Source organism: Stegostoma tigrinum, chromosome 12, assembly GCF_030684315.1.
Source record: "Stegostoma tigrinum isolate sSteTig4 chromosome 12, sSteTig4.hap1, whole genome shotgun sequence".
Taxonomy (NCBI): domain Eukaryota; kingdom Metazoa; phylum Chordata; class Chondrichthyes; order Orectolobiformes; family Stegostomatidae; genus Stegostoma; species Stegostoma tigrinum.
In genome coordinates, this window is record NC_081365.1 from 7,189,723 (window position 1) to 7,215,192 (window position 25,470).

Below are 25,470 nucleotides of genomic sequence, written 5' to 3' on the forward strand. Positions count from 1 at the left end.
AGTTGCCCAGCTCCCAGATCCCAATGCACTGTCTGACAGCTCAAACAACATTACCCTTGGTTACATTGCTAAGGTGGGGGTGGGTGTAAAAGGGCAATTTTTTCAGGCATATTGTACATTTTTGCCAGCACATTCAAGAGATGTAGGTGTTGTTCATTATGTCAGCATTTTGCCAACAATCCCCAGTTGCTCAATTAACTCAACACTCCTCAATGAATAAGCCTCGTGAACTTTCTCTGGACTGCCTCCAATCCCAGCATGCCTTTGCTCAGATAAGGGGACCAAAACTGTTCACTGTGCTCCCGCTGTGGTCCGACTAGTGCCTTATATAGGTTTAGCAAGATCTTCCCAATTTTATACCCCATTCCCTTCGGGATATAGGCCAATTATTTATTTACTATCTCCATTACCCAACAAACTTGGGTGTTATTTTTAGTGATTCATGCACAAGACTCCCAAATCCCTCTGTTCTGTGGGTTTCTGCAATCTTTACCAATTTAAAAAGAACACCGGAATATCGAAATGTAGGAACAATTGAGTGTACCATATTGCTCAACACAATCATCGGTGATTGAACGCTTCAGGACGTTTTACAAGCCCAATCTCCATAACCCACTGGTAATCAGTAATCTATCAATCTCTACCTGAAACACACTGAAAGATGAATTTCTATAGCTCTGTATGGTAGAGAATTCCAGAAGTTCACAAATGTCTGAGCAAAAAAACACCCTTCCCATCTGAGTGACACACTCCCTTCTTTTTTGACAATCTGCTGCTGGTTCTGAGGTCCCCAATCAGGGGAATCATTCGTACCTGCACCTAGCTTGTCTAACTCTTCAAGTATTTTTGAAATTTCAATGAGATCACTCCTCATTTAAAGCTCTAGAAATACAAACCAAGTTTGTCCTATCTCTCTTCAGAGGATAGTCCCATCTTCACAGGAACAAGATAATAAAATGTGAGGCTGGATGAACACAGCAGGCCAAGCAGCATCTCAGGAGCACAAAAGCTGACGTTTCGGGCCTAGACCCTTCATCAGAGAGGGGGATGGGGTGAGGGTTCTGGAATAAATAGGGAGAGAGGGGGAGGTGGACCGAAGATGGAGGGAAAAGAAGATAGGTGGAGAGAGTATAGGTGGGGAAGTAGGGAGGGGATAGGTCAGTCCAGGGAAGACGGACAGGTCAAGGAGGTGGGATGAGGTTAGTAGGTAGATGGGGGTGTGGCTTGGGGTGGGAGGAAGGGATGGGTGAGAGGAAGAACAGGTTAGGGAAGCAGAGACAGGTTGGACTGGTTTTGGGATGCAGTGGGTGGAGGGGAAGAGCTGGGCTGGTTGTGTGGTGCAGTGGGGGGAGGGGACGAACTGGGCTGGTTTAGGGATGCAGTGGGGGAAGGGGAGATTTTGAAACTGGTGAAGTCCACATTGATACCATTAGGCTGCAGGGTTCCCAAGCGGAATATGAGTTGCTGTTCCTGCAACCTTCGGGTGGCATCATTGTGGCACTGCAGGAGGCCCATGATGGACATGTCATCTGAAGAATGGGAGAGGGAGTGGAAATGGTTTGCGACTGGGAGGTGCAGTTGTTTGTTGCGAACTGAGCAGAGGTGTTCTGCAAAGCGGGCCTCAAGCCCCCGCTCGGTTTCCCCAATGTAGAGGAAGCCACACCGGGTACAATGGATGCAGTATACCACATTGGCAGATGTTCAGGTGAACCTCTGCTTAATGTGGAATGTCATCTTGGGGCCTGGGATAGGGGTGAGGGAGGAGGTGTGGGGGCAAGTGTAGCATTTCCTGCGGTTGCAGGGGAAGGTGCCGGGTGTGGTGGGGTTGGAGGGCAGTGTGGAGCGAACAAGGGAGTCACGGAGAGAGTGGTGTCTCTGGAAAGCAGACAGGTGTGGGGATGGAAAAATGTCTTGGGTGGTGGGGTCGGATTGTAGATGGCGGAAGTGTCGGCGGACAGGAACAAGCCTGGTGTGCCTTCATTGGACTCCCTCAAATGGCAATAATTTCTTTCCTAAGATGTGGAGATCAAAACTGCACACAGTACTCCAGGTGAAGTCGAACCACACTTCAACACAACTGAAGCAAGGCTTCACCAATGATGTACTCAAATCCTCTTGCAATAAAGGCTAACACAAGTCGCTTGGACCTTTTGTCCTAGAAGATTTCTTGCATGAAATTTCTTGCAGCTTTTCCATCACTTCTCTATTCCTCATTCTAATTTGACTGTCTGTAATGGACCAATGTTTGTTTTACCTGGTTCTGAAAAAGGGTCTCGAAATGTTAATTCTGTTTTCTTCCCACAGATGCTGCCAGACCTGCCAAGTTTCTCCAGCAATTTCTGTTTTTTGCTTCAAATCTTCAGCAAGCATAGCTGTTAGCTTTATTTTAATTCACTGCCACGGTTCTTCCAGGTACTCCCGCCTTGATGAATTTCTTCTGCTCTTCTATCAGGATTTCCGTTCTCATCTTTTTTTTATTCTCAGTCCTGGTGTGTGACAAAGTCTTTGCCAAAACCATCTTCCAAAGCCACATCTCTCTCCTTAGGAAATGACATCAGCTCAGATTCACCTCACGTGGACTATAACTGAACTTTGTGTTTCGAATCCACCCGGTATCACAGGCATCATAGTTCTGAAGAAGGATCACTGGACCAGAAACATTAACTTTGCTTTTGTTCTCTACAGATGTTGCCAGGCCTGCTGCGTTTCTCCAGCAATTTCTGTGCTTGTTTCAGCCAAATGTTTCCTTTCCATATACCTAGAAAAGTCTGTATTTCTTTTACTTGATTGCATTTATATTCTATTCTCCTTCATCTTATGAGTTTATTGATTCTCTTTTGTTTTGTTCTCTCAACTTCCTGATCCTCAGAATCATGGCTATTTCTGGAAACTATATCAGCCTTTACTTTTAAACTTATATAATCTTAAACCTCACTTTTACTGACCTTTCTCCCACTTCCATATCTTGAAGTTCAGTTGCTGCAGGTCATTAACAGTTATTTGTAGGTTCTGCATAACCTATGTAGCCATACAGGTATGCTTTTTGATGCATTTTCCGAAGCCACCTCAGTCAATTTGTGCCTTGTCCACAATTTCCCTTAGTCAGTTTAATTCCTTTGCTTCACTGCATCACTTTCAAACAGAATGTAGAGTTCTACCACATTTTGGTCACCAAATCCTAAACTTTCTTTTACAACTCTATGGGGAGGCCTAGTGGCGTTATTGTTAGACTATTAATCCAGAGACCCAGATAATGTTCAGGGGCCAGTGGTTTGAATCCTATCTTGGTTGAATTTGAATTAATAAAAAGGGAAATCTGCCAATTAAGAGTTTAATGATGACCATGAAATCCAATTTCGATTGTTGGGGAAAAAAACCACCATCCTTACCTGATCTGGCCTACATGTGACTCCAGACCCACAGGAATGTCAATGACTCAACTGTTTCTGGGCAGTTAGGGATGGGTAATAAATGCTGGCCTAGCCAGTGACACCCTCATCTCATGAATAGATAAAAAGTACATGCCTATTAATTAGTACTTTATCACGACACAGTACTGGATCTAAAATAACATGTCTTGTAGTTGGTTCCTTGACATATCACTCTTAAAAGAAAACATACTCCAGAAACTCATGTGCCACAACGTTGATGCTCATTTGTTCATCCAGCCCATCTCAGCTGGAAGTCAGCCACCATATCTATGTTGCCCATGCTACATGCTTTTGCCACCTCTTCTTTAGTAACATTCTACTCACGGAAAACTGCAGACAGCTTTTTTGTTGTCTTATCACACATCTAAGTTTCAATGTACACAAATTTATGTAACGTCTTCAGGGCTTGATCCTAACACTTCTAGCCTAGGGCTAATATTATCTTCTCAGTCCAAGTTTGTTATGTATAATTCCTGTCTCAGGGACATGGGTCTCCGACTGTCATCCGATTGTAAGGACCTCATAAGACCGCTCCACGCAAAGAAAAGCTGGAAGCCTCCTTCTCCAAGATTTGGCTATTTCCCTTAAGCTGAAAGCAGAAGTTATAGGGGCTCCTTTATTTAGTTTGCTGGCCTCTAAAACAATCTGAAATGAGCTAAAGCCTATTAGCTCAAAGCTCATTCAGTCTAAAGTAAAAGCTCAAAAGCTGTTTAAAAAAGAAATCAAACTAAAGCAATATAAAAGAACCTCAGATGCTGGAAATCTGAAACAAAAACTGAAATTGCTGGAGAACTTCTGCAGGTCTAGCAACATGGGTAGAGAGAGAAATAAAGTTTTGAGTCCAGTGATGCTTCTTCACAACACTGAAAAAATCAGTATGAGCGTAAAAACAGTATTTTCTAATATATTAAAAATGAACAGTAAGCTTTATATATGTAGAAAATCCATGGGTTCCTAAGTCAGAGCCCAGAAATCCAAACTTACAATAAATAATATCCAAAATACAGAGAGAAATCTCATGTGTTGGCATCACATTCTACGTGGTGTTGCCATGGGAGGGCAGTACATGCACACGCTAAATACCAAGTAACCTGCACAATGGAGGCTGTGTGTAACTGACAGAAAGAATATGCTGTTTTCACAATCTCAGGACACCCCAAAGCACTTTCCAGAGTGGGAAATGAAGTCACTGGAGATGTGTAGCCACTGTTGGAATGTAGATAACACAGCAGCTCACCTGGAATTTTAAAGTTCCTATAAACAGCAGAGACTAAATGCTGAGATAACACAGTGTGGAGCTGGAGGAACACAGTAGGTCAGGCAGCATCACAGGAGCAGGAAAGAAGGGTCCCAATCCGAAACATCAACTTTCCTACTCCTGTGATGCTGTGATGTGTTATCTCAGACTCCAGCATTGGCAGTTCTTACTTTCTCTCAGAGGCCAAATACTGTTTTCTACTAATGTGGATTGAGGGTTAAATACTAGGTGGAGCTCCCCAGCTATTGTCAAAGCTTTTGAATGATATTATTGCATCTTCTGGAGAGAGCAAACAGCACCCCTGTTTATCATCTTTTTGAAAGATAAGTCCTCTATCAGTGCAGCACCCCCTCAGTAGGCATTGGGCAGGTCAACCTGAATCTGAAGAAGGGTCCCAACCCGAAACGTCAGCTGTCCTGCTCCTCTGATGCTGCTTGGCCTGCTGTGTTCATCCAGCTCCACACCTTGTTATCTCTCTTCTACTGAACGCTCTGGACTGGGTTTTGAACCCGCAACCTCCCAATTGTCTGATTTGTAGCTGGCTCCAACATTGATGCTCATGTCATTATTCTACATTTCTGCCGATTATTAGTCCCCCTCACCCCCTCCCTAATCACCACAAACCTGCTTATTTTAAAACCTTTCATGGCACATGGGAGGCACAGCCTGAAATTTTCGGAGTTCCTTCCCCTAGAACCTCTTACGTCACATGGGCTATAAGTGGTGAAACCTGAGGATGCAGGTCCTCAGGTCCTAGAGCCATTTTTTTTGTGACAACATCCTATTAATTTCTCCTGTGCTATATCTGAACTAAGGACAAATGACATATCCATATCAGGATGGTGAGTGGCTTGGAGTGAACTTGCAGACTGACACATGATCTTCAGGTATGCCTGGTGCTGTTCCTGGCATGGGGGTGGGGGTGCAGGGGGTTTGGCATTGACTTGACAGTGATATATATGAAACACATCAGAGTCTGAGGGGGTTTGGCACTGTAAATGTAGAGAGGGTTTTTCCTTTTCTGGGAGGATCTGTGGGTCAGTGAACCACTATTCCTTTAGACGGAAACGGGGAGAATTTGTTTATCACAACGGGCCATGAACTATCTTTTTTCAAAACGTGGCAGAAGACAGGCCCTTGGATACCTGGAACATCAACCTACAGATTGGCCAAGGAACTAGACCAAAGACTAAAACACCTAGTAGAAGACTCCCGCCACTCCATTCGCTCCACCCAAGAATTCCTGAACACCATCAAAGACACCAAGATAGAAGAGGATACAATAATGGTCGCCTTTGACGTAACAACCCTGTTCACATCCATCAACATCAACCTGGCCAAAGAAACACTGACTACACTATTAGAAGAACCAAAGACACATACACCAGGCACCACCAACCTCATCAGCAAGGACAACATCATCAAGCTAGTGGACCTATGCCTCACCACCCACTTCACTTTCAATAACAAAACCTACAGACAAACCAACGGTACACCCGTGGGATCTCCGATATCAGGGTTCTTAGCAGAGGCAGTAATGCAGAGACTCGAACAAACAGCTCTGCCAATCATCCAACCCAAACGTTGGGTCCGCTATGTGGATGACACCTTTGTCATCACGAAGCAAAACAAATGAGAGGAAACCTTCAAGACCATCAATAATACCCTTTACTGGCATAACATCCACAAAAGAGGAGGAAACCAACAACAAACTGCCATTCCTAGATGTCACAGTAGAGCGAACAGCCAATGGGGAACTTCAAACCAGCGTCAACAGGAAAACAACACACACGGACCAAATACTGAACTACAGGAGCAACCATCCCAACACCCACAAACGAAGCTGCATTAGAACATTATTCCAACGAGCCACCACACACTGTGGCAAAGAGGAACTACGCAGAGCAGAGGAAAATCACCTGTACAGCGTATTCAAAAAGAATGGGTACCCTATGAACACAGTCCGCAGATTTCTCAGCAACAAACCCAAACAAACAGACAAAACGGGCTCAGAAACCATAACCACTCTCCCCTACATCAAAGACATTTCCGAAATGACTGCCAGACTACTCGGACCTCTTGGCATCAGGGTAGCCCGCAAACCCACCAACACACTAAAACAGCAGCTAATGAACTTAAAAGACCCTATACAGACAACAAACAAAACGAACGTCATCTACAAAATACCTTGCAAGAACTGTGACAAACACTACATTGGACAAACAGGCAGAAAGCTAGCCACCAGGATACATGAACATCAACTAGCCACAAAAAGACATGACCCACTATCACTCGTATCCTTACATACAGATGAGGAAGGACGCCACTTTGATTGGGACAACACATCCATCCTAGGACAAGCCAAACAGAGACACGCACGAGAATTCCTAGAAGCATGGTATTCCAACTGGAACTCCATCAACAAACACACTGATTTGGAGCCAATCTACCATCCTCTGAGAAAAAGAACAGGAAATGACATCACCAATGCAGGAAATGACATCACCAACGCAAGAAATGACATCACCAACCCAAGGAAACCTAAACAGATAAATAGAAAGCGGGACATAACACCAACGCTTCATCGGAGGCTCACTGATGATGTTACCTAGAATGGTAATGAAACGTCTGAAAAGTAACCTTCCAGCTCAGCGAGCAATCTCACATCCAGGCCCTTGGATAGTTTTAAGGTAGGTGTAGATTATTAATTGTCAAGCAGATGGGGGTAAGAGGTTATCATGAGTTGTTATGATTATGGATTTGAGGTTGCAATCAGATCGGTCATGATCTTATTGAACAGCAGAACAGATTTAAGGGGCTGAATGGCCTACTTCTGTTTCTAGCTCATTTGTTTGTCTGTTTGTATATCTGAAACAATGAAAGCACTTGATATGCTCAAGGTGACTGAAGGTATGACTACTTGGGAGGGAGAGTCCGACCCTGGGGGCCATAATCAATAGGCAGCGACTAATTAATGTAACCAGGGACTTTAGGGGAAATATCTTCAACCCACAAATGGGTTAGTACATGGAACTCACTAGCACAGGAGTAGTTGAGCTGAAAAACAAATAATGTTTGAGGAGAAGCTACAGGTAAGCAGATAATTGAGAAAGGAATCAAAACAAATGTTTATTGCGTGAAATAAAATAAGTTGCTAAGAGGCTTCTGTGGAGCATAAATGCTAGGATGGACCAGTTGGGCTGAATGCCCTTGCACTATACTGTAATCTATGTCATTAATATGAGCATGTTGGTTTAGAGATGACATGATTGCCTGTGCAGTGTTTTGTGCCTGAGGGATGTTGTGTAGCACAGCATGTCTTCCTGCAGTAACACCATGGCGGATGATCCAGACGTACAGTCCATTGAAATGAGGGATGTCGAACAAAATCTAATGTAGAAGGTGAGGTACATTGTGGTGTTTGCCCGGATTGCCACTGCTGGCACCTCGTAGTATTTCTCACCTCTGCCAACATGTAGAAGTGTTGTTTGAGGTGATTTACTGGCACCAGTCCTCCTTTGTGTAGTCTGTGTCCGGGCTCTTTCTATTTATCAGTGGTAGAGGATAGATCACTGAGGAGTCCCCGCAGAAGAGGCACTTGTCTGAGTTAAAAGATGGTTTATTGCAACTTGGCAAAAAGTACACTCTACATTATTAAACAAGCATAATTAGAAAGGGCTCTCAGGAACTATAGAGGACACATCTGCTCCCTAGAAAGGCTAGTGTACAACTTGCTACTATTGTATAAGACAGTTAGTGCCTGAACAGTTTTAATGCATTGTGGGCCAAGTGCTGAAAAATAAGATTGGAATGACTAGTGATAAGTTGGCTGGGGCAGACGTGATGAGCCAAAGGTTCTTTTTCTGTGCTATAAGCCTCTATGATTCTATAATATGAACTCTACCAAGTAGACAAAGAGGACTGTTCCTGGATCAAGAACCCAGCCAGAGTTCCGTGTGTGTGTCCTATCAGTCTTCCATGTGTTTGCCAGAGAGTGTATAACACTCAGGGGCTGTTCTTAATGTTGACAGACTGTAGCCAAAACAACAGTGTGCCAGAGATCTCACAAGAGACATTCATATACATCAGTCATCACGTAACTAATGACAAAGCAGTGTGAAATAAACACATTTATTGTTGATCAGGATTGATCAGATCTGAAGAGTCTAAGTGGACATCATTCCCCAGAGGTATACGTAGCTTAGACTTCTAGCAACAAGAAGTGGTGGCAGTGAATATACCAAAGGCCTCCCAACTGCTTCTAGCAGAAACCGACAGAACTGGTATTCAAGATAATAAGATGTGAGGCTGGATGAACACAGCAGGCCCAGCAGCATCTCAGGAGCACAAAAGCAGATGTTTCGGGCCTAGACCTTCACCTCTCTGATGAAGGGTCTAGGCCCAAAATGTCAGCTTTTGTGCTCCTGAGATGCTGCTTGGCCTGCTGTGTTCATCCAGCCTCACATTTTATTATCTTGGATTCTCCAGCATCTGCAGTTCTCATTATCACAGAACTGGTATTCAACTATACAAGACCCATCTTCAAACAAAGTCAGCTGATAGCATTATCAGATTGGGCAGAGCTGATACAATGTCAACATTAACCCTTTCAGAACCATGACCTTTCACAGCCCTTGCCTCTGGGGAGCATTCCTGTGTGATGGAGATTTCGAAGCAGAGATTTTCGCTGATCGTACTCACCGATTGGCTTCTGCTTTCACTACGGCCCCATTCTCTCCAGTCATTCCAACTGTAATGTAACCTTTCCGGGTATTTTTGTTCCAGGTGATGATGTCCAGAAGGTAATAGTACACTGCACGAAGAACAAGGAGCATCTCAAAGCACAGTTTCTGGTCTCCATCTTACAAAAGGGACATTGAGATACTGGTGCTGGTATGAACTCTGATTTACAAGAATGACACCAGAACTGAGAGGTTATAACAATCAGGGAGGCACCCAAGTGGAATGACTTGATAATTTTAAATCTGTGAAAAGGTTCACTAAGATAGATAGAGAGAAAGTTATTCTATTTCTGGGAGAATCTAAAACACTGTTCATAAATGTCAGAAATCCGATGGGGAATGCAAGAGAAACTTCCCTCCTCTAAGAACTAGCAAAAGCATGATCACCCACACCAACTGTACTATAGAACATAGAACATAGAACATTACAGCAAAATACAGGCCCTTCGGCCCTCGATGTTGTGCCGACCTGTCATACCGATCTCAAGCCCATCTAACCTACACTATTCCATGTACGTCCATATGCTTATCCAATGACGACTTAAATGTACCTAAAGTTGGCGAATCTACTACCGTTGCAGGCAAAGCATTCCATTCCCTTACTACTCTCTGAGTAAAGAAACTACCTCTGACATCTGTCCTATATCTTCCACCCCTCAATTTAAAGCTATGCCCCCTCGTGCTCGCCGTCACCATCATAGGAAAAAGGCTCTCCCTATCCACCCTATCTAACCCTCTGATTATTTTATATGTTTCAATTAAGTCACCTCTCAACCTTCTTCTCTCTAACAAAAACAGCCTCAAGTCCCTCAGCCTTTCCTCGTAAGACCTTCCCTCCATACCAGGCAATATCCTTGTAAATCTCCTCTGCACTCTTTCCAAAGCCTCCACATCCTTCTTATAATGCGGTGATCAGAATTGTACACAATACTCCAAGTGCGACCGCACCAGAGTTTTGTACAGCTTCACCATAACCTCTTGGTTCGGGAACTCGATCCCTCTATTAATAAAAGCTAAAACACTGTATGCCTTCTTAACAGCCCTGTCAACCTGGGTGGCAACTTTCAAGGATCTGTGTACATGGACACCGAGATGTCTCTGCTCATCTACACTACCAAGAATCTTACCATTAACCCAGTACTTTGCCTTCCAGTTACTCCTACCAAAGTGCATCACCTCACACTTGTCTGCATTAAACTCCATTTGCCACCTCTCAGCCCAGCTCTGCAGCTTATCTATGTCTCTCTGCAACCTACAGCATCCTTCGTCACTATGTACTATGACATTATTCGGGATAATGAGCCTAGTCTATTTATTTAAATATTGGGTGGGGGCGGCGGATTTCTGCATGTGATTGCGTTGGGTGTTACAGAGGTCAAGTTGGGACTTGGGGGAAGATATTAGAGTCACAGAATAGAATCATTGAATGCCTGCAGTGTGGAAGCAGACCTTTCAGCCCACCGAGTTCCACATTGACTCTCTGAAAAGCATCCCAGCCCCCTACCCTATCCGTATAACTCTGCATTTCCCACAGCTAATCCAACCTAGCCCACACATCCCTGGACACCTTGGGGAAATTTAGCATGGCCAGTCCACCCTAACCTGCACATCTTTGGACTGTGGGAGGAAACCGGAGCACCCACAATGTACAAACTCCACACAAACAGCCGCCCAAGGGTGGAATCGAGCCTGAACCCCGGCGCTGTGAGGCAGCAGTGCTAACCACCGAGACACCGTGCTGACCCAATGTGTTTTACATACCCACTTCTCCTCACAACCGATCCCCCCCACCTCTTGGGAACACATCCCATGTATACACATCAATCTCGACAAGAGCGAAGGCCCTTAACCGACTCATCCGTTGATGAAGCTCAGTCAGCGGCAATCTATCACTTGAAGTCAGTGCTACCTTACAATTCAATTTGTCATTCACTGGTTTACACTATAGGTTTTACACAGTCTGTAGATTTTAAAAGCACTGGCGTCTAACTGGTGAAATAACCTGACATCTGTGCAAGCATATGCACTTGGAGTAGGAGCAGGCCATTCCGCCCCTCAGGCTTCGTTCACCGTTCAACAAGATCGTGGCTAATCACCCTGTATCCACCTTTCTGCTACTTCACTCACCTGCCAGCTCACCAACAACCCAACTCATCCACTGACATTATAACCTACCTGTCACCTCCCCACAACCCACATCACCACTTTACCACCTCAACCCCTACCCGACCCCATTGCTATTGACTTGCATTATCTACTTCTGCCTGAAAAGGATGGAATGACCGCCTCCCCCCCTCTAAATTCCACCAATCTCTGGGCAAGGGAGTTCCAAAGATTAAAACCACTCGTTAAAAAAGATCATTCTGAACTCCTTCGCCAGTTGGGGATCCCTTATATTAAACTGTGTCTCTCATTCGAAGCTCTCTCACAAGAGGAAATATCTTCTCAGAATCCATCCTGACTAAGCACCCTCAGGATCTCCTAGTTTTTAATAAGATCACCTCTCATTCTTCTAAACTTCAAGGAGGAAAGGTCCAATCCACTCAATATTTCCTCACACCTTAACGCCAACTCCCACCCAAACCCTCTCATCCCAGGTCATGTGAAGCTTCTCTGAAGTATTTTTCATTGATTTATATTTACACAAAGAAACTAAAATAGTCTGCAGCATCTCAAATGTTTTCTCAACAGTGTTCTACACAATTAACACATGACACTCCCCTATTTTTATATTCCATTCCTATTGCATTCAATGTAACTACTCCAATGCCTTCCCTTTTTCCGAGGATGATGACTTCAGCTTGTGTGAGGGGGCATAGCTACAAATTGAGGGGTGATAGATTTAAGACAGAAGTCAGAGGCAGGTTCTTTACTCACAGCGTGGTAAGGGTGTGGGAACGCCCTGCCTGCCAATGTAGTTAACTCAGCCCCATTAGGGGCATTTAAACAGTCCTTGGATAAGCATATGGATGATGATGGGATAGTGTCGGGGGAGGGGCTTAGATTAGTTCACAGTTTGGCGCAACATTGAGGGCTGAAGGGCCTGTTCTGCGCTGTATTGTTCTATGTTCTATGTTCTAACAATTTGATGGACCTGCATATTAACCTTTGGAGCTTCATGTATGAGGGAAATAAGGAGAAGGTAGGTAGATGGGATTGAGGGACATGGGAACAATTTGGGGAGATGGCATTGAGGGATATGGGGAGAGGGTGGGGAGATGGGATTGAGAGATACAGGAGGGAAGTGGGATTAAGGGATATGGGGAGAAGATGGGGAGATGGGATTGAGGGATATGGGGAGAGGGTGGGGAGATGGGATTGAGAGATACAGGAGGGAAGTGGGATTAAGGGATATGGGGAGAAGATGGGGAGATGGGATTGAGGGACATGGTCGGAAGGTAGGGAGGTCGGATGGAGAGTTAAGGGAAAAAGGTGAGTTGGTGCGATTGAGGGATATGGGGAGAAGGTGAGAATGTAGGACTGAGGGATATAAGAAGGAGGTGGGAAGTAGAACTGAGAGATATGGGAAGAAGGTCAGGAAGTGGGATTGAGGATATGGGGGTAATTGTGGTTTCGACAAATAGAGAAAGTATGGGTTTGGTTTGTCCATGATAAAGTTAAAAAAAATGATGGGCCATTTCCAGTTCCCCAAAATCTTTGGGATCTAAAGTTCCTACAGTATGAAACTATACATTAACAAAATAAATGATAATGGGAACTGCAGATGCTGGAGAATCCAAGATAATAAAATGTGAGGCTGGATGAACACAGCAGGCCCAGCAGCATCTCAGGAGCACAAAAGCTGACGTTTCGGGCCTAGACCCTTCATCAGAGAGGGGGATGGGGTGAGGGTTCTGGAATAAATAGGGAGAGAGGGGGAGGCGGACCGAAGATGGAGAAAAAAGAAGATAGGTGGAGAGGAGAGTCTAGGTGGGGAGGTAGGGAGGGGATAGGTCAGTCCAGGGAAGACGGACAGATCAAGGAGGTGGGATGAGGTTAGTAGGTAGGAGATGGAGGTATGGCTCGGGGTGGGAGGAAGGGATGGGTGAGAGGAAGAACAGGTTAGGGAAGTAGAGACAGGTTGGACTGGTTTTGGGATGCAGTGGGTGGAGGGGAAGAGCTGGGCTGGTTGTGTGGTGCAGTGCGGGGAGGGACTAACTGAGCTGGTTTTGGGGTGCAGTGGGGGAAGGGGAGATTTTGAAGCTGGTGAAATCCACATTGATACCATTGGGCTGCAGGGTTCTCAAGCGGAATATGAGTTGCTGTTCCTGCAACCTTCGGGTGGCATCATTGTGGCACTACAGGAGGCCCATGATGGACATGTCATCTAAAGAATGGGAGGGGGAGTGGAAATGGTTAGCGACTGGGAGGTGCAGTTGTTTATTGCGAACCGAGCGGAGGTGTTCTGCAAAGCGGTCCCCAAGCCTCCGCTTGGTTTCCCCAATGTAGAGGAAGCCACACCGGGTACAATGGATGCAGTATATCACATTGGCAGATGTGCAGGTGAACCTCTGCTTAATATGGAAAGTCATCTTGGGGCCTGGGATAGAAGTGAGGGAGGAAGTGTGGGGGAAAGTGTAGCATTTCCTGCGGTTGCAGGGGAAGGTGCCAGGTGTGGTGGGGTTGGAGGGCAGTGTGGAGCAAACAAGGGAGTCACGGAGAGAGTGGTCTCTCCGGAAGGCAGACAAGGGTGGGGATGGAAAAATGTCTTGGGTGGTGGGGTTGGATTGTAGATGGTGGAAGTGTCGGAGGATGATGCGTTGTATCCGGAGGTTGGTGGGATGGTGTGTGAGAACGAGGGGGATCCTCTTTGGGCGGTTGTGGCGGGGGCGGGGTGTGAGGGATGTGTTGCGGGAAATGCGGGAGACGCGGTCAAGGGCGTTCTCGACCACTGTGGGGGGAAAGTTGCGGTCCTTGAAGAACTTGGACATCTGGGATGTGTGGGAGTGGAATGTCTCATCGTGGGAGCAGATGCGGCGGAGGCGGAGGAATTGGGAATAGGGGATGGAATTTTTGCAGGAGGGTGGGTGGGACGAGGTGTATTCTAGTTAGCTGTGGGAGTCGGTGGGATTGAAATGGACATCAGTTACAAGCTGGTTGCCTGAGATGGAGACTGAGAGATCCAGGAAGGTGAGGGATGTGCTGGAGATGGCCCAGGTGAACTGAAGGTTGGGGTGGAAGGTGTTGGTGAAGTGGATGAACTGTTTGAGCTCCTCTGGGGAGCAAGAGGCGGCCCCGATACAGTCATCAATGTACCGGAGGAAGAGGTGGGGTTTGGGGCCTGTGTAGGTGCGGAAGAGGGACTGTTCCACATAACCTACAAAGAGGCAGGGACAGCTGGGGCCCATGTGGGTGCCCATGGCCACCCCCTTAGTCTGTAGGAAGTGGGAGGAATCGAAAGAGAAGTTGTTGAGGGTGAGGACGAGTTTGGCGAGGCGGATGAGGGTGTCGGTGGAGGGGTACTGGTCGGGCCTGCGGGACAGGAAGAAGCGGAGGGCCTCGAGGCCATCTGCATGCGGAATACAGGTGTATAGGGACTGGACATCCATGGTGAAAATGAGGTGTTGCGGGCCAGGGAATTGGAAGTCCTGGAGGAGATGGAGGGCGTGGGTGATGTCATGGACGTAGGTAGGGAGTTCCTGGACCAAAGGGGAGAAAATGGAGTCCAGATAGGTGGAGATGAGTTCGGTGGGGCAGGAACAGGCTGAGGCAATGGGTCGACCAGGGCAGGCAGGTTTGTGGATTTTGGGAAGGAGATAGAAACGGGCCATGCGGGGTTGGGGAACAATGAGGTTGGAGGCTGTGGGTGGGAGGTCTCCTGAGATGATGAGGTGATGAATGGTGTTGGAGATGATGGTTTGGTGCTTGGGGGTGGGGTCATGATCAAGGGGGCGGTAGGAGGTGGTGTGGGAGAGTTGGCGTCTGGCATCGGCGATGTAGAGGTCAGTGCGCCATACTACCACTGCGTCACCTTGTCTGCGGGTTTGATGGTGAGGTTGGGGTTGGAGCGGAGGGAGCGGAGGGCTGTCCATTCTGCGGAGGAGAGGTTGGAGTCTGTGAGAGGGGTGCAGAGTTTGAGGCGGTTAATGTCTCGACGGCAGTTGGAGATGAAGAGGTCAAGGGAAGGTAGGAGGCCTGGGGTTGGTGTCCAGGAGGAGGACCATGGATGTCCAGTCCCTATACACCTGTATTCCGCATGCAGATGGCCTCAAGGCCCTCCGCTTCTTCCTGTCCCGCAGGCCCGACCAGTCCCCCTCCACCGACACCCTCATCCGCCTAGCTGAACTCGTCCTCACCCTCAACAACTTCACCTTCGATTCCTCCCACTTCCTACAGACAAAGGGGGTGGCCATGGGCACCCGCATGGGCCCCAGCTATCCCTGCCTCTTTGTAGGTTACGTGAAACAGTCCATCTTCCGCACCTACATGGTCCCCAAACCCCACCTCTTCCTCCGTTACATTGATGACTGTATCGGCGGCGCCCCTTGCTCCCCAGAGGAGCTCAAACAGTTCATCCACTTCGCCAACACATTCCACCCCAACCTTCAGTTCACCTGGGCCATCTCCAGCACATCCCTCACCTTCCTGGATCTCTCAGTCTCCATCTCAGGCAACCAGCTTGTAACTGATGTCCATTTCAAGCCCACTGACTCCCACAGCTACCTCGAATACACCTCCTCCCACCCACCCTCCTGCAAAAATTCCATCCCCTATTCCCAATTCCTCCGCCTCCGCCGCATTTGATCCCACGATGAGGCATTCCACTCCCGCATATCCCAGATGTCCAAGTTCTTCAAGGACCGCAACTTTCCCCCCACAGTGGTCGAGAACGCCCTTGATCACGTCTCCCGCATTTCCCGCAACACATCCCTCACACCCTGCCCCCGCCACAATCGCCCAAAAAGGATCCCCCTCATTCTCACCCACCACCCTACCAAACTCCGGATACAACGCATCATCCTCCGACACTTCCGCCATTTACTATCCGACCCCACCACCCAAGACATTTTTCCATCCCCACCCCTGTCTGCCTTCCGGAGAGACCACTCTCTCCGTGACTCCTTTGTTCACTCCACACTGCCCTCCAACCCCACCACACCCGGCATCTTCCCCTGCAACCGCAGGAAATGCTACACTTGCCCCCACACCTCCTCCGTCACCCCTATCCCAGGCCCCAAGATGACTTTCCATATTAAGCAGAGGTTCACCTGAACATCTGCCAATGTGATATACTGCATCCATTGTACCCGGTGTGGCTTCCTCTACATTGGGGAAACCAAGCGGAGGCTTGGGGACCGCTTTGCAGAACACCTCCGCTCAGTTCGCAACAAACAACTGCACCTCCCAGTCGCGAACCATTTCCACTCCCCCTCCCATTCTCTAGATGACATGTCCATCATGGGCCTCCTGCAGTGCCACAATGATGCCACCCGAAGGTTGCAGGAACAGCAACTCATATTCCGCCTGGGAACCCTGCAGCCCAATGGTATCAATGTGGACTTCACCAGTTTCAAAATCTCCCCTTCCCCTCCTGCATCCCTAAACCAGCCCAGTTCATCCCCTCCCCCCAATGCACCACACAACCAGCCCGGCTCTTCCCCTCCACCCACTGCATCCCAAAACCAGTCCAACCTGTCTCTGCCTCCCTAACCTGTTCTTCCTCTCACCCATCCCTTCCTCCCACCCCAAGCCGCACCCCCATCTACCTACTAACCTCATCCCACCTCCTTGACCTGTCCGTCTTCCCTGGACTGACCTATCCCCTCCCTACCTCCCCACCTACACTCTCTCCACCTATTTTCTTTACTCTCCATCTTCGGTCCGCCTCCCCCTCTCTCCCTATTTATTCCAGTTCCCTCCCCCCATCCCCCTCTCTGATGAAGGGTCTAGGCCCGAAACGTCAGCTTTTGTGCTCCTGAGATGCTGCTGGGCCTGCTGTGTTCATCCAGCCTCACGCTTTATTAACAAAATAAGACTTACTGCAATATGGCGCCTGAGTGGAGGTTTGAAAGTACACCTTATTTGGAAACTTCATTAAGTGGTTGTTTCTCCATTTTTCAATGTGATAACCTGGATTGAAATGTGAAGACATTGCACCTTGAGCATTAATGGAAGTCATTTGACTGAGTCATGACAAAAACTAAAGTCCGTATTCTATGTTACAGTCATCACAATGGACAGATTCTGATATCAAGGTGCCTGAAAGTGTCACCTGCAGTAAGTTACATCGGAGTTGTTTTACAAAGAATGAAAGAGTTGAATTGATACTCGGATCTGCACCTCCTGAGGAACAAGGGTCATCACTGGATTCCCCCTTTTGCTTGACAGCGCACCACACCCTTCGGTGGCTTTTCAAGTTTGGTCTTCTCAGAGATGCAGAGCACAGCATCCTTCAGAGAGGTCTGCTGAAGCAGAATAGAGCTGATGGAAGACAAGGCAGGCATCTTCTTATGCTACCAGTTCCCATGAGGACAGTTTGAATGTCAGTGAATATGTAAGTGGGTGAGGGGATGAACGGGTGAGTCTCTAGTTGGCTGAGATATGTGGGTCAGTTTGTGCGTGGATTCATGGGGAGTAGGAGGTAATTTGATGAGGTGACATGTGCCCAGGGTGGTAGATTTGATTTGATTTGATTTATTATTGTCACATGTAGTGAGATACAGTGCTCTGTGTGTGTGCCATCCAGACAAATCATACCTTACTTAAGTCCATCAGGGTAATGGAACAGAGTGCAGAATATAGTGTTCCAGCTACAGAGAAGGTACAGAAAAATATCAACTCCAACATATATGGGGTCCGGTCACAAGTCTGATAAAAGTGGAGAAGAAGTTGTTCTTAAATCTGTTGTTCGAATGGATGAGGTAGATGGTATGTGAAGTGGTAAGTAGCAGGTGGATAGAGGCCAGGTGGATGAGATTGAAGGTAGATGAGGTAGAAGGTTGATGAGCTGGCAAGTGAGCACGGTGGCAGGTGAGTGCTGTGTCAGGTTGGGGAGTGGTTCTGATCTCCTCTTGTAACCACTGTGTTTATATGGCTAGTCCATTTGAGTTTCAGGTCAATGATAGCCCCAGGCTGGTGATAGTGGGAAATTCAGTGATGGCAATGGCATTGAATGTAAAGGGACAACAGTTGGGTTTGCTCTTGTTTGAAATGATCATCGCCTGGCATCTGTATGACACAATATTAAGTGCCACTTGTCAACTCAATGTAGTTAGTGGAGCTGATTGGGAGCACAAGTTAAAATGATTTGGCATCAGTTCTGTTTTCCCAAAGAAAATGGTATAAGGTGAATGATTTATTCATTGTAAGGAGGTCCACTACATTAATTCCAGAGGAGAGGGCTTTATCAAATGAAGAGAGACTGATAAGCTTAGGACTATACTGTCTGGAGTTGAGAAGAATGAAAGGAGATCTAATTGAGGTGTATAAGATGAGGTGTATAATAACAGAGATTGACAAAGTAGACATGGGGAGGATGTTTCGTCATGTGGGACAATCTCGAACAAGAGGTCGTACTTTTAGTGTAAGGGATAACAGATTTAAAACAGAGGTAAAGAGGAATTGCTTCTCTCAAAGGGTCAGGAATCTGGGGAATTGGCTATCCTAGAGTGCATTTAATAAATTTAAGGGATAAACAGACTGATTTTTAAAAAATTAATAATGGATTGAAGGGTTATGGAGAGTTGGCAGAAAAGTGGAGTTGAGGCCAAGATGAGATCAGCCATGATCATATCAGATAGCAGAGCAGGCTCAAGGGGTTACCCCTGCTCCTGTTCTTAGATTCCTATTATCTTGGATGCGTTTATTAATGTTCCACCGAGCGTCCTTTGCTCAGAGGCAGTGGTTTTGAGTCTCGGCAGACTATCTGGATTAAGGCAGGTTGGACGACAGCTTTGTGTGAGAGCGGGATAGTTATTGGGTCTGAATGGAACTAATACTCCGAGATAAATCAGCACCATCAAAACAGGAGAGGAGACAGCTTATAATGACAAAAACGTTGATCCAGCAAGGCACTTACCAAATATTGGATAGGTTTTATCATGCTCTGTGCAACGGGCATCCAGAAAATCTTCATAAGATGTGCAAGGATAAACAGTAATATTACAGGTTGAGTTCATGGAGCTTATATACAGATAGACAGATCTTTGATGATCGCACACCATATACTTTTTGCCTGGAGGGACAGAACAGCTTAAAAAATGTCATACACAAACAAACTGACCAGCTACACGCAACTCATGTTGAATATTGGTCAGATATCCACAAACTGTCCGAGTACCTTGTATTGGCTGAAAGCTTGTGGTGACAGGAGCTTCTGACTCAAGAGGCTGGGACAACAACATTTTCCCAACGATGTAATTGGGAAAAGGACTTCTTAGAGTAAGTGACTCTCATGATATAATGCTCAATCTTAAGTCCTGGTGAATGTAAGTGAATATCTATCTGTGGTGTTGTCGGTCTAGCTACACCAAATGGACTGTGGTGGTTCAGGAAAGCAGCCTTTCCCCATCTTCTCAAGGGCCATGGGGGGAACAGGGAAAAATTGCTGGCCGAGTCAGCGATGCTCACATACTGAAAATGAATTTTTTTTTAAAAATCATATCAAAAAACAGTGTGCGGGGCTGCAAGGCAAGAACGTGGTAAGTGGGGCCATCTGGATAGCACTAACAGTTCTCTGCAGTATCATGGGCCAAATGTCTCATTCTGTACAAAGTGATTCAATTCCACATTTTACATTTCATTGTTCCAAAGTGAACCACTTGAATAATAAAAACATGAAGTGCTCGAGAAACTCAGCAGGTCTGGCAGCGTCTGTGGAGAGTTTTGACTCAAGTGACCCTTCTTCAGAACTTCAATCCTTCTCCACTGTGATCTCCAGCTGCTGCAACTTTCTCTGCAGAATTAACAGGAACCACATTGGCACAAATCACCAGGGAATTGATGGGGTTGCTTGCTCCTGAATTTTGCCCAACAATCATGATATACTTTTGATCTCAAGTCATACATTCATGAACACACGGGTCAGGAATGTGTTCAAAGCTTTGATCATCTGTATTCACACACATGTGGGCTCTGAAGGGTTCCTGAGCCATGATTGCTGGGTCTTTGCTGCTAATGGAGTATTGAGCTGATGAAAACAGTGAGAAATTAACAGAACAAAAAACCGAGAGAACAAATCAACTGTTTCACAGGCGTGTTATGACAGATCAAAGCTCCACTCACATCATTTGAGTCTCCATGGGTGGGATAAGATTTTCATGCACTTGATTAACCTGAACTGAGATGGATAAACTTGGGTAAAGAGGCAAATATGATTCCTTTCAATGGATCACAGAGGATGGAAATATAAGATTAACAGATCCCCTCGTTCTACATAATAATAAAATGTGAGGCTGGATGAACACAGCAGGCCAAGCAGCATCTCAGGAGCACAAAAGCTGACGTTTCGGGCCTAGACCCTTCATCAGAGAGTGGGATGGGGTGAGGGTTCTGGAATAAATAGGGAGAGAGGGGGAGGCGGACCGAAGATGGAGAGTAAAGAAGATAGGTGGAGAGAGTATAGGTGGGGAGGTAGGGAGGGGATAGGTCAGTCCAGGGAAGACGGACAGGTCAAGGAGGTGGGATGAGGTTAGTAGGTACATGGGGGTGTGGCTTGGGGTGGGAGGAAGGGATGGGTGGGAGGAAGAACAGGTTAGGGAGGCAGAGACAGGTTGGACTGGTTTTGGGATGCAGTGAGTGGAGGGGAAGAGCTGGGCTGGTTGTGTGGTGCAGTGGGGGGAGGGGACGAACTGGGCTGGTTTAGGGATGCAGCCTAATGGTATCAATGTGGACTTCACCAGTTTCAAAATCTCCCCTTCCCCAACTGCATCCCTAAACCAGCCCAGTTCGTCCCCTCCCCCCACTGCACCACACAACCAGCCCAGCTCTTCCCCTCCACTCACTGCATCCCAAAACCAGTCCAACCTGTCTCTGCCTCCCTAACCTGTTCTTCCTCCCACCCATCCCTTCCTCCCACCCCAAGCCGCACCCCCATCTACCTACTAACCTCATCCCACCTCCTTGACCTGTCCGTCTTCCCTGGACTGACCTATCCCCTCCCTACCTCCCCACCTATACTCTCCTCTCCACCTATCTTCTTTTCTCTCCATCTTCGGTCCGTCTCCCCCTCTCTCCCTATTTATTCCAGAACCCTCACCCCATCCCCCTCTCTGATGAAGGGTCTAGGCCCGAAACGTCAGCTTTTGTGCTCCTGAGATGCTGCTGGGCCTGCTGTGTTCATCCAGCCTCACGTTTTATTATCCTGGAATTCTCCAGCATCTGCAGTTCCCATTATCTCTGATACTATTTTAACCCTCGTTCTACATCCCTGTTTTTTGGTCTCCATTGTCTTTTCTATCCAACTGTTGGAGCTATGGCCATGTTAACTTGATGGAAAATAAATAAAAACCTCAGAATGCTCACAGAAATTCCTAAATGGCAATTTTGACGCAAAGTGGTGCTGCAAAGTATTTCTATTGCATTGACGCTGCTGCAATGCGAGGAAGCAAAGCAACCAGTTTGTACAAGGTAAGATCCCACAATGGCAATGGGGTTAAAAATAAGCTGTTGGTTGAAGGCAGATTGTTCTCAATGCTTGGGAGAACTCCTCCACTTTTCTTCTCAAAGACAAACACATTCTTGAATCTGTGCCTCAGAGAACAAAGAGGGAGTCATTCAAAAGACAGACAATAGTGTAGTGTTCCCTCAGGACTGGGACTTGGAGTGCCAGCCTGAATCACGCAAAGGTTATCCACTGAGCCAAGGCTGACAACATAGAGATGGACTGAACTTCACATACAAGGCAGTAATGAAAATCATCTGTTGAGGTAATGTTTCTGAGCTTTTTGAAGAAATCTTTGACTGACTGTATGAATAATCAGATGGCTACTTATCAGACACAATTCCAAATTTCCTCTCATTTCCTGCTGAGAGACAGTAACAATTCCACTGGCAGAATGTTTGTTTCCAGAAGGTAGACATTCTCAGGTGGGGAGAATGCCACACCGTAACTTCACCTGATGAAGGAGCAGCACTCCAAAAGTGTGATTTCAAATAAAATGTTTGGTCTATAACCTGATGTTGTGTGTGTTTTGATGCTGTGAGAGATGCTGATCAAGTTTTGCATGAAGATAGTGTGGCTGTTTGAGAGGAAGCCTGGCCTTTTACCTCATGTGGCCAATGAACTACAATTTTAAAGAAATAACGAAGAAGAATAAAACTGAGTGTCAATACAAACCAGCTATTATAGTTGCAGGGCATCCCGGTTGATCAGTTCCTCCATTGGCATAATAGTCGATGTTCCCCAAAAACTCTTCATACCCAAGAGCTACGAGAAGAATAATTATATGTGAAATGTTCTTTTTGTTGTCACATTAATTAGTGTCACACTAATAGATCAACAAGTTGGACCTTCAGTGTGGTATCAGATGCTGCAGGAATGATCTGAGAAGGGAGAGTAACAGGTGGGAGTGGGCTTTGATGGGAGAGTTAAGGTGCCAGAGAAATCTTTGATGGGACAGCTCAGCTACAAGGTAAATAGATTTCTTGGGAGAAACATAGCAGCATAAAAACATGGGCAAAAAGGGGCAGGAGGATGTCAATTGGCACTTGAAGTCTGCTCTGCCATTCACTATGATCATGGCTGATCATCCAACTCAGTAGCCTATTCCTGCTTTTACCCCATATCCTTTGATTCCTTTAGTCGCAAGAGCTATATCCAACTCCTCAGTGAAATTATACAATGCTTTGGCTTAGCCTTCTCTCTCTGGTGGTGAAGTCTACAGGGTCACCACTCTCTGGGTGAAGAAATTTCTCCTCATCTCAGTCCTTAATGGTCTGAGGAAGGGTCAACAGACCCGAAACATTAATTCTGCTTTTTCTTCACAGATGCTACCAGACCTGTTTAGCTTTTCCGGCAACTTCTGTTTTTGTTCCTATGTGGGTTATCCCTGCATCTCTAAACCGCGACTCCTTGGTCTGGATTTCCCAGTCATCAGGAACATCCATCCTTCATTTACCATGTCTAGTCCCGCCAACATTTTATAGGTGTCTATGAAATACCCCTCATTCTTGAGAACTCCAGTGAATCTAATCCCAATCAGTTCAACTTCTCCTCATATGTCTGTGCTGCCATCTGATTTCCTGGACCTCAATGAAGATGTCCAGGAAATCTTCATTGCACTCCCTCCACATATTCCAAGTATAGTCTTATCAAGGCCTTGCACAATTACAGCAAGATATCACTACTCTCATAGTTGAATCTTCTACTATGAAAGTAAGGTACTGGATAGGTAGATTTCAGCAGAAAGATCAGAGCACCAAAAGGATTTGATTTGATTATTACTGTCACATGTACCGAGTTACAGTGAAAAGTGTTGCCTTATGTGCTTAACAGGCAGATCAAACTATACAAGTGCATCAGGATAACAGAACAGAGTGCAGGATGGAGTGTTATAGCTGTTGGGAAGGTGCAGAGAGAGATCAACATTAACATTAAAGAGGATGAACCTTGCTCAGATAATTAGGATAAGGAGGGATGAGGAGGTGGAGGGGTAATATTCAATGGGAGAGTTAGGATAGCTAAACTATAAATTTTATTGGACTGTAATAAGAACAGTGTTCTGAGACAGTTCAAATATGAGATTAATTTATTTCAATAAGACTGCTAGAGAATGTGGGATTTGATTGGAGAAAGGATAATTAGAGGACTCAAGAGTGTAGATATGTGATTAGGAGCTTGACATAACAAGGGCTGAATGCACAGCTAGTATAACATTTACTGCTTATTAATTACACGGTAGAGGAAAGTTTCCTTGTGCCTTCTTATAGATGGAATATAATGTGGGACAATATGAAGTTATGTATGTTGGCAGGAAGAATAGAAAAGCTGAATATTATTTAACTGGACAAAGACTGCAGAAAGTGACAGACAGGGGGATTAGGTGGCATCATCGATGAATCACAAGAAGTGAGCAGAGATAATGGGAACTGCAGATGCTGGAGAATTCCAAGATAATAAAATGTGAGGCTGGATGAACACAGCAGGCCAAGCAGCGTCTCAGAAGCACAAAAGCTGACGTTTCGGGCCTAGGAAGGGTCTAGGCCCGAAACGTCAGCTTTTGTGCTCCTGAGATGCTTCTTGGCCTGCTGTGTTCATCCAGCCTCACATTTTATTAGCACAAAAAGTGAGCAGCCAAGTTAGCAGGTAATAGGAAAGGAAAATTGGCCTTTATTTCAAAGGAAGTTGAAAGTTAGGACATTGTGCTAAAACTATACAAGGCACTAATTCAAACTACAGCTGGGATACTGTGAATAGTTTTTTTTATGCCTTATGTTCGGAAGGATACACTGGCATTGGAAACAGTTCAGAGAGGATCACTACATTGATCCTGGGTATGGAGGGACTTTCATGAAGACAGAGTGAGTAGGTTGGGCCTGTACTCAATGGAATTTAACGGAATGAGAGGCAACCTTATAAAAGCATACAAGATTCTCTGGGGACCTGATAGGACAGATGCAGAAAGGTTATGGGAGAACCTTGGGCCAAAGGGTATAATCTTAGGACACAGGGTCACATACTTATGACTAAGATGAGGACAAATTTCGACTCTCAGAAAGTCGTGAATAGTACATTCATACAGTTGAGATAGATAACTTTTTAATCAGTAAGGGAATGTAGATTTATGGAGTAAAGGCAGGAAAGTGAAGCTGAGGATTATCAGATCAGCCACAACCTCATTGAATGGTGGAGAAGACTAGATGGGCAGATGGGCTGAATGGCCTACTTCTGTTCCTATGTCTTAAGGTCTCAATCCCATGTGATCTGACATCATTGTGATATAGATACATGCTCAGTAACTGTTATTAGAATATTGGGATCATTAACCCTTTACTCCACTGGGTTGGATTGGATGTGAGTGTTGGGGGATTGGAGGGGCTAGGTTTCAAAGTGAGAATTAGAGAGATGGGCTCCAATGAGGTAGCATGGGAATTGGAAAAA

The 25,470-nt window shown here is 46.0% G+C and overlaps 1 protein-coding gene across 4 annotated transcripts in view; it reads right to left on the reverse strand.

Annotated features, from left to right (window-relative positions):
- The window catches only part of LOC125457255 (lipase member H-like), a 45,346-nt gene that overhangs the window by 2,586 nt on the left and 17,290 nt on the right, over positions 1-25,470 (reverse strand). Inside the window, exons 5-9 of one of the 4 annotated variants that reach the window (XR_009446524.1) lie at positions 22,708-22,797; positions 19,450-19,605; positions 17,412-17,501; positions 9,391-9,502; positions 8,153-8,291 (exon numbers count right to left, since the gene is read on the reverse strand). Coding sequence is in view for 3 of the 4 variants with exons in the window: in XM_059650018.1 (XP_059506001.1) it covers positions 9,391-9,502; positions 17,412-17,501; positions 19,450-19,605; positions 22,708-22,797 (448 nt within the window). In the remaining variant the exon portion in view is untranslated. The remainder of the gene's footprint in view (positions 1-8,152; positions 8,292-9,390; positions 9,503-17,411; positions 17,502-19,449; positions 19,606-22,707; positions 22,798-25,470) is intronic. The other 3 variants (XM_059650020.1, XM_059650018.1, XM_059650019.1) reach the window with 3 other exon arrangements.